Source organism: Thalassophryne amazonica, chromosome 6 (genome assembly GCF_902500255.1).
Source record: "Thalassophryne amazonica chromosome 6, fThaAma1.1, whole genome shotgun sequence".
NCBI lineage: Eukaryota > Metazoa > Chordata > Actinopteri > Batrachoidiformes > Batrachoididae > Thalassophryne > Thalassophryne amazonica.
The window spans coordinates 19,025,872-19,036,155 of NC_047108.1; the positions used below are offsets into that span (position 1 = coordinate 19,025,872).

The 10,284-nt window shown below is 40.4% G+C and overlaps 1 protein-coding gene across 1 annotated transcript; it reads left to right on the plus strand.

Moving 5' to 3' along the window:
- On the plus strand, positions 1-8,786 carry uxt (ubiquitously-expressed, prefoldin-like chaperone). Its single transcript, XM_034171860.1, has 6 exons — positions 1-259; positions 6,470-6,551; positions 6,621-6,688; positions 6,901-7,008; positions 8,183-8,246; positions 8,612-8,786. Exons 1-6 carry the CDS (start codon positions 180-182, stop codon positions 8,669-8,671), a joined length of 462 nt encoding a protein of 153 aa, XP_034027751.1. The 5' UTR covers positions 1-179; the 3' UTR covers positions 8,672-8,786.
- The last annotated feature ends 1,498 nt before the right edge of the window (positions 8,787-10,284 follow it).

The window sequence follows — 10,284 nt, forward strand, 5'->3', positions numbered from 1 at the left end:
CCAAGAAGACGGACCAGGTTTTATTTTGAAAGTGCTTCTCGGACTTCTGCTATCGTAGGCTAACACAGTGTGCTATTTATTTATTTCGTTTAATCTTTTGACTCGCTGACGAACAGACGGATGATTGACGGCAGGCCGCCGCTTCATTACGTCATCACCGCAGACTGACGTCCGTCATCATGTCTGCTAATGCTAATTTACAGCAGAAAGTGGTGCAGTATGAAAACTTTATCAACGAAGTTCTCAAGAGAGATTTACAGTAAGACATAGTTAAGTTTTTTTTCTGCTCTCATTGCTTAGTTTGTGACTAAATAGATGTTTTCTGGGTTGTTTTCCCCCCTCTGTGACTTCTTCTTATATCGAGTTTATTGGCGGTTTGCAAACCGACACGGTGCATTACCGCCACCCACTGTTTGGGTGTGGAGCATTGATTAAATTAGATTAGATTAGCACTTTATTGATCTCTTGGGAAGGCTCCCTCTGGGAAATTGAGGTGGATGGAGTCTAACGTATGTTATATTAATAATGAAATGGAGCGATAAGGGAGAGGAGAAGAAAAAAAAGAACGGCCGTAGCTATTCGCATGGCAAGATTCTGGTACAGACCGTTGCCCAGTTCCGGATCACCTTCTTTAAAGTCCCGCTATACCAGGAGTGGGCAATGAGGGCAGAGACACTGCAGGTTTTCAGTCACCTCAGCGAGTGGGTTGCTGATGAGCTTCTCCCTTGAACATAAACACCTGATCATCAAGAAAATCACCTGCGAGACACCTGATCATTAATGAAATCACCTGCTGAGGTGATTGGTAGCAAGGAAAACCTCCAATGTCTCTGCCCTTCATGGCACATAATTGCCCACCCGTGCGCTATACGGAGCCATAATGTAACTGAATGTCCTTTATTGTGTATTGTTGTATTGGATATTTGGATGTCATCTAGCTGAAAAAGTCTGGGTGGAGTAGCCCTTCTACTTAAAGTGTGAAGCCACATTATGTGTGGTGCAAATATTTGCCAGAAATGGATCACTTTGCCCGGTTCTGGATCACAACACTCTGTGTCACTTTGGGGTCATTCCTGGCATCTGGCTGGAGCCCTTCTAATGCAGAATGATACACACTGTGCCCGAGAATGTGTTTTGAACACAAAATGTTCTAAATTATACTTATTAAATGAGAATTTACTTAGTTTCGCAAGGCACAGTTATACATTTTTACGAGCAAAAAAATGAAGTGTGGAGGTGAGATTTCTCCCGAATTAAAAAGTAAAAGCCCCCACATTCATGCCCATTTGTGATGAGATGACCCCCAAAGTACACATGGCTCACAAGCAGTGGTGGGCACACTTCCGATAATCCAGTAACAGATAATTATCAAAGATAATGTTTTCATTCACGGATTATCTTATTAGATAAATTTAAAAACCATCATCGGACTAATTATCTTCCGATGAATTGCCGTCCGATAACTTTTAGACCGATAACATAGTAAACTGAACGTGAAAAACATTTTTAAAACTATTAAAGCAGTTGAGACCTACCTGTTGAAAGTTTACTAATAGGTATGTTGTTTTACCCTCTATAAGCAAAGGAGAACTGAAGACCAACAAAAATCATTTTCTTTAACACCACACGGATATGATCGCAATATCACCAAGTCATCCAGAGACATACATTTTTAACTTGTGGTTCAAATTTTAACCTACTTATTTTGGACAAGTTATATAAAATTACTGTCATGTCTCAAGCTTTATAAAGTGAAAATATCAGATATGTTTTCGTTTTAAAGTAATGTGCTAATTTTTAAGGTTTTGTGAGCACATGCTGTGCCAGGCAGCAATGCATTATGGGTAGCATAGGGTAATCTCAGACGTTCACGACAGGACAAATGCATTTCAGACACTCTGTTCAGGCTCCACGGACAACAGCATTAAACTCTAGTGCATAAAACTCTCGTGAATATATTCTTTGGGTTTATAGACGTTAGTGTATTTGTGTTTGTTAAATTCCACGCATCTTAAAAGTTAAATGTAGCAGACACGGATTATCTGGATTTTGTTTGGCAAGTGTTCAAGGCCACTACTGCCATCTACTGGCCAGTAGTGTTCATGGCAGTATTTGCCCCAAGAAGTACTAAGCGTCTGGGTATCAGTAGATGGCAGTGTTCTATTTATTTTAACCTTGTTATATCAGATGGTGGTCAGATCAACTTTTTGGCTTTTTTTTTTTTTTTTTTTTTCTACAAATTAAGTTTAAAAACAAAACAACAACAAAAACATTACAAGACAGCTCTGCGGTTGGATGCTTTGTAGCTCTTCAGCAGCAGGAGGTGGTCGTGAGATGTTAAAGCTTGTTACTCCACTACACAATGCAGGACGCGCGATTAACCTGAAACCCGGTCCAAAAAATTCTTGCATGAATGAAAAATCATCTGAAAAATGGCCAAAACACGCACAGTGTAAAGCCAACATTTATGTTTTAAGATAAGGCTTTTCAGAACTGACCAATTGTTAACCTTGTCCTTGTCTGTTTTTATTATTTATTATTGCATTTTAATCTGTGAAGTGCTTTGTGACTTATGTCTGTGAAAGGCACTATATAAATAAATTTACTTATTTACTTACTAATACTGAGTGCACATTTTACAACATCATAAAAGTTTTAAAACATGCACACATCATCAAACGTGTGCACGGCATTAATAAAACATGCGCACATTCTCTCCACATGCAAAACATTTTGCGATGACACTTCCAGGGCTCCATAAAGATGCCTGTTTTTACAAATAAAAATGGAATATTTTACAAAAGCACATTTATCTTTAAACCAACACACGTCACATTAACGTGTTGGTTTGCATAATGAATGACTGAACCAATCAGTGTTTAGCAGAGGCACTTTTACCCAGAATGCTTTGCGGTCTGTGTTTGTTACAAAACCTCAGAATTAGTGCCTTATTCAACATTAAAATATATATGTTATATTTTAACTTTGTACAAATGACAGAATTGACATTAATGGAGTTATTCTATCAGTCTTTTCACAAAACCATAAGTTAGTATGACTTTATTTTTCAAGACCTCCGCCTGACCGGAGTGTTGTAATTGATAGAGAGCTGGCTTTATGGCTGCTCTCTGAGTGCTTCTGTGCTGGAAGCGCTGTAATAAACAAGCTTACAGCAGGGGCAGAATGTTGAAAGAAAAATGATGATTATGATTAGTAGAGAGCTGATTTTGTGGGTGCTCTCAGGATTTGTCTGTGTTGTGTTCTACAGGGGGCACCATAATCAAACATTCTGGCTCATTCTTTGGGTCTTCTGTTGCTTTTGATGCTTTCAAAAGCGATCGTGTTAAAATTAATTTCAGCTTCTTAGTAATCGCAAATGTATCAGAGACAACACCGGAATTTATCGGTTATTGATTATCTGGAACTTCCGATACATTTTTGGGTGGTTTATCGGTTTATCTTTATCAAAGATAACTTTTCAGTTATCTTATCTGTTATCGAAGTTAATTTTTTTGTTATCTGTGCTGCTCACAAGTACAGACACGAGGCTGTTGCTTCAGTGATCTGCAACTGGCAAATTTTCACGTCAGAGATAAATGCGTGCAGCAATTAAACGGCAATACATAACACACTGACATTTTCTACCCAAGAAAGTATTTATTTTCCCACTCCACAAACAATGACACTGAATGGCTAACTCACCTTTGCTACTTAATAGAGATCGTCACTCACAGTTGCAGGAATGAGTGAGTCAGAAAACGTGCGCACACCACCAACACCGGAATGTTTTGATTCCTCTGCTGATCACAAAGATGGCTGGATCCGGTCGAGCTTGTGGTCGTTTGTAGACAAAACATCAGTCTTTCCATTGGTACCAAGTATTAGCTTATTCTCGCTGATTACGAGAAACAGCGGCGCAAATACTACAGCAGTGATCCGGAACCGGCAATGATCCGGAACTGGGCAAGTGACTGTACGTATATTCGCACAGCAAGACTCTGGTGGTAAAACTTGGAACTACTTGTATAAACAAACATAACTGCATTCAAGATGTCTTAACTCCTTTAATATTTTTTGATTTTGATGATTTTTTTTTTTCCGGCCGTGTCCATAACTCTCATTTAATGTAGTATGTTTGTTTATACAAGTAGTTCCAAGTTTTACCACCAGAGTTTTGCCGCAAATAGCCAAATGAGAGTTCTGGACACAGTGGCCGTGCAAATAGCCACTTCCAAAACATTAGGTGTGTGTTTGGGGGAGGGGGGGAGGAAGCGGTGGTGATTACACTGTACTATATTCTATTGAACAACTCTGTTTCCTTTAAATATGCCAACACAAGCCTCCAGGATCTTGTGTTGGCACCACACAGCTGCTCACCTCAGGGGTTCCTGGGTTTGTTCAGGTTGGATGTGGGGAACACTGGCAGACATGCTGCTGCTCCCAACGTGTCTGTGTGGAAAATTAGTCATTTTTTGAGCTGGGCATTTTGCTAAACATTTGCTAAACACAACAGTGAAATGTATAAATCCAGACTTTTCTTCAGAAATATGAGCTAACATAGGGAGAAAAGTGTGCTAGCTTAGGGACAAAGGTAGGAACAGACAATAGGCTAACATTCCAGACCTTACCATCACAGGCCCACATTGCCTATGAAAGAACTGGGTGATATACTGTTGACCCTTTGTTTCTTTCTCCTAAGCTTTTTTCTTTTTCGCTCTCTGAGCTGTCCTGCCTCTCCTCCTGCACTCTTCTCTGTGAAAAGTGTCTGCAGCAGTCTGATGGAGCAGGTGGACTGAACCGTTTTACATAAATACGGGGGGTGGGGGTGGGTGGGCGAGCATTGAGAAATGTTTCCAAAACAAATTAACTTAGTGTTACAAATACATTGTAAATAAAATATATGTGTGCTTGTAAGTTTAGAACTGTCATATTATTTTGTCAGTATTATAATTGCATTTGGAGCCTCTCTGGGCCCCTGTCAAAGAATCCTAGAATCCTTCTCCTTATTCTCCCATTTTTGGTGCTCCTACATGCCTCAGAGCTGGTGGTGTAAGTGTAGAAAAATAAAGTAAATCCCTCGAATATTAAACTGTTCTGTCCTAGTGTTTTGACATTGCCTAATAGAATTCTTCTTTGTCTGTCGTATGTTTGTCTCTCCAGTAACAGGAGCTCCATTGTCTCCCTTCTGCTGCGTCTTAAACACTGACCGGTTTCATGTTTTCCATTGATGTTCAGAGTCTAATTTAAACCTGTGTGACCTATATGTAATCATGTGATTACTTCTTCTTCCCTGCATCTCATCCCTCCTGTCTCCTTGAAACCTACTCTTAGATTCCCTAACCCTTTGCTTTTTCCTTGTTTTGTTCATTTCTGTTTTGATGATTGTTTTGATTCAGACTTACTCAGTGGAATGTTGATCTGTGTTTCTGATTTCAGAGCTGCTTTTGCCAGCTGATCTACTGCTTCATTATGCTCAGTTCCAGAATGAGATGGAACCCACATGAGACATACTGCAAAATTCTGTTGTTGTAGTTTAAATAAGCTTTGAAGAATCTCAGTGATCAGGTTTGGCCTGCAAACAGATTTGCCATTTGAAATGCTGATTAATGCTGCCACTGAATCTGAACAGATGACCTGGTGACTGAATTTTACCACCTCTACCCACCACAGTGCAAAATCACTAGCAGCTCCACAGAAAAGACAGCTCAGTGACCTGACAGTGTTTTATGATTGACTTATGAAACAGGGTAATATAAACCACTGCTCTTGTCTTTCCTGTGACTGGATCTTTGGATCCATCTGAAAATATTTGTATCATGTCTGTATATTTCACATTAAGGTACCGCTGAACTAGGCTGTCCATCCTACAGTACTTATTACTTTCCTTCATCTCACAACCTACCTGTGGGGCATATGCACTGATGATATTCATCATCAATCCTTCAATTTCCAACTTCACACTTATTACCCTATCAGGCACTCACTTAACCTCCAACAAACTCTTGAACATACAGTATGTTGACCTTTTCTCCTCGTCGTCATTTACCTTTACCACTCATACTGCCAACATTCAAAGTCCTGACTCTCACCTTGACACTGAGAACTTTCCTCCTCTCCTGCTGCCTCAGGATATGTTCTCTTCTTCTTCTTCTTCTTCACCCAGCCTGTTGGGCAACAGGACCGGTGTCAGTTGTTGTTTAACCAGAGCCTTGACTGATCTGGCATGATTTCTGACCTGTTTGATTATTTTGGCTTTTTTATGCTGGATTCCCTTCCTGTTGCACCGACTTTGTTTCCTGGTTCAGAAAAATCTCTGCCTTATTTCACACCATAAGATGATAACAGACAGTCAGTGTCACTGTGTCATCTGTATGTTGACATGATGCCTTCAAAGACCAGGACTCGTTTCCATCTCTACACACGTCATCTGTCAGTACGTTTTCCTGTTACAACATGTGTTATTTTGCAGAAAGGTTTTGGAGCAGAGAGATGAAGTTTATGAGAAAATTGCTCAGTACCTTCAGCTGAAGAACACCATACAGAGTCTGCAGGTACACAACAGAACACTCACTCACTTCCTGTCAGCTGACTTGTTGTGACGTCGGCGTTCCCTGTGACAGGATTCCGGGTCGGAGCGTCTGAAGGCGGACGTGGATCTGGGCTGTAACTTCTACGTCCAAGCTGAGCTGTGAGCTGAACTCTGACTCTGACAGCAGAGTCTGTTGTTATTTCACTGATTTAGGATGCTTGACTTTGTTGTAGTTATTATGGTAATTTAACGGCTGAAGAATGCAAACATCTTCATAAGTCGGCAAACGCTGCCCTCCAAAATGTGCAGCTGATTCATTCTAAGAAAGACGCTGGCCTGACTCGCTCAGCTACTCGTGTGGTTTATTTCAGGGAGGACGTATCCCGGATTTTCGTGGCGGTGGGCTACGGTTTCTTCGTGGAGATGAACCATGATGAAGCTCTGCACTTCATTGAGAAGAAGACCAACCAGCTGACAGCGTGCGTGTCCAATCAGAACACAGACAGACGCTCACACAAACATCCTAATGACTCACTGCTTCAAAACCAAACAACGGGTGAACTTTAATCCTTTTCAGAGACTCAGGTCAGGGGTCATCCACTGAAATGCAACAGTCAGAATTACATAGAAATTAACAAGCTGCTCTGTGACAGAAATGACACCAGGGGGTGCACTTGAGTCATCGGTGTGAAAACAGAAACACGTTTCATTGACAGTCTGACAGGCCACTTAACCCCCGCCCCTCTGCTCATAGTGATGTAACTGGATGAGTCATCTTTAATCTGTGCAGCTTCACAAAGTGGGCAGGACTATAAGATTAACATGGTGACATAATGTGTGGCAGCTTCAGGCTCTGTGCACATGTTCTGCCCAGGACAGGGAGGTGGACGAAGTCAAGTGTGTCACAAACAGGTCACCACTTCCAGAATGGTACTGTGCACTTCTGGAATCACAGAGGCTCAAATTTGATGTTAGTGTAAATAATTTTTTCTACAAACATTTTGGGTTCTTCTTTAATGCATAATAATAATAATACTAATAATACTAATAATAATAATAATTTTTAATAAATGCTTTCAAAATTTTGCAAAAGCAATTCTGTAAGTCTTGCACAGCATTATAATTGTCTGGGTCTACTTCTGGAAGTGAACAATATTACAAGGAACACATGTATGTACTTCTTAAACTGCTGTTTTCTTTGATTCAGAAATCTGATGCACTTTATTAGCATTAACAGCGGCTTTATCACTGTTAGCATGCAGCGAGTGAGGGCAGTTGATAGCGGTGCTAACATGTTAACTTCTAGCTCGCTGTGACCGTTGGTAGCAGTGCTAATGTGCAGTTTATCGGTAGCAGCGCTAGCGTGCAGTTTGTAGCTAGTTGTGATTGTTGGTAGCAGCGCTAATGTGAAGTTTGTAGGTAGCAGCACCTGCATGCAGTTTGTAGCTAGCTGTGACTGTTGGTAGCAGCGCTAGTGTGTAGTTTGTTGCTGGCTGTGGTAAGGCAAAGTGTGTAGCTAGCTGTGCTAACATGTAGTTTGTAGCTAGCTGTGACTGTTGGTAGCTGTGCTAATGTGTACTTTGTTGCTAGCTGTGCTAATGTGTTGTTTGTAGCTAGCCGGGCTAACACGTAGTTTGTGTTGTTGTGTTTTAGGTTCACTGATCAGCTGACCAAAGACTCGGCTGAGATTAAAGCCAACATCCGCATGGTGCTCGAGGTCAGTGTCATTCTTCAAATGATCCTCGTATGTCAAATAAATAAATCTGAAATTACTGTCAGAAAACTTCACAACATTTCAGTTTAAAGAGATTTGTAACAGAGTCTTCCTGCTTCTTCCTCTGTACCTGATAAACTTGTACGGAGCCTCTCTCATGAAATCATTTTACTTTGTGGTCACATTTTATGAAATGATTCCATCAGTATGTCAGAGTTTTAAATCATTATATGATTTTGTGGTTGAACATTTTAGAGAAACTAGTTTTCAGTCTGACCTTTAATGTGACCTCGTTGCTGCTTTTTGTTGTTTTGTTTGTTTGTTGAGATCTGCGTGCTGATTGGCTGTGGTCTTCTGTCTGTGGTCAGGGTCTGAGGGAGCTGCAGACACTGACGGATGTTCCAGATGGCAGAAGAGACATTTTCTAGTCTGATCCACCATGTGGGATGTTATGAGGACATTCAGACATGACAAAGGTTTTTGTTGGTCTCAAATAATGAACTTTTAATAAATCCTTGTGTTTTGTCTTTGCCAGAGTCAGAAAAAAATATTTTTCTGTGTCTTTAAACCAAACTTGTTTGGGGTCAAAGGGTACAGTGTCCTCCATGATCAAGCCATTTCAGGATTCAGTCATTTGCTGAAGGGCTCAAGACTCAGATCCCAGTCTGAATTGCTGCTTCCCCATCAAAGCTGTTTAGCCTAGCTTAGCACAAAGACATTAAGGAATATATTGCACTAGTTTAGGGCAAAGACCCAAAGGAATCTGTTAGCCTGGTTTAGTGCAACAACTACTCACAAAGCGAAAACTGCTCATCTACTGTAATTAGGGTTGAAGACTTGAAATCGTGGAAAAGGCCTCCATTAGCTTAGTGTAAATGCCATGGATTGTGGTAGAATTATTAGTCTAGCTCATCAGAAAGACTTAGAATAGGGGACTTTTAGCTTAAATATGTCAGTTGAAAGAAAAAACAAACAACGAAATCCACCTCATGGCTAAAAGCTGCCTCGTTTAGAATGAACTGCTGTACTTTAACATTGATGTTTTCAGTGTTTTAGCTGTTAAAAGCATTTTCTCTGTGTTGTGGAAAGTGTGAATGGGATTCTGGACCCTAAATAGGACCCTCTCGCTCACAAAGTGCATGCTGGGAAAGTAAAGGAATGGATGAAAGGAAATGACCAAAAGTTACACCGACCTGACCACATGGGTGTAAATAAACTCACGAAAGTGAAATTCTAGAGATTTAAATTAAAATGCAGTATGATTTTAAAAATAAATAAATCTGAAGACCATCAGCTGCTCAGCCAACACAGCTAGTTGCCATGGAAACCAGGTGCAGTGGAGGTAAAGAAGCTGAGGGATGATTCTTGACATAATGCCACAGCAAGAACATGCAGGATGTTCTTCAGCCACACTGGATCCTATAAAGAGTTCACATTCATCTGACACGTTTAGCGTTCTGAGGAGAACACAAAAAGAACCAAAACTCCTAACAAGAACAGTTCAAATCTAACAAATTACAAACTAAAAAAAATATATCAAAGGCAAATATTTGATTTTGTTCAGGTAAGAGAATTTAAATCAGATTTAATTTAAAAATATAAGTAGTAATATGATGGATTGGGCCGGCGTCTGACATTTTACGGATGTTGTACTGACCCGTTGTGGTGAAGGCGAGACTCTCAATTTACACTCCTGTCCTCAGCTATGGGCACAATCTTTAGGTAATGCCTGAAAGAATAAGATCGCGGATACAAGCGGCAGAAACGAGATTATATTTCCCATCTGGCTTGGGAACGTCTCAGGATCTTTAAGGAAGAGTTACCCAAGGACAGAGAAGTGTGGGATGACCTGCAGCTCTACTGACCTGGTTAAGCATCTGAAAATGAAGTCGTAATATGGACAACCATAGGTAATACGTTTTTTAATCTTAAAGAATTTTCTCCCAGTGATCTTCTGTACAACAACGGCGATCTGACTTGATCTAATATCACTTTGGATGGATGATGAAATTACATACGCAGGTGCCTGAATAGCAGTTTA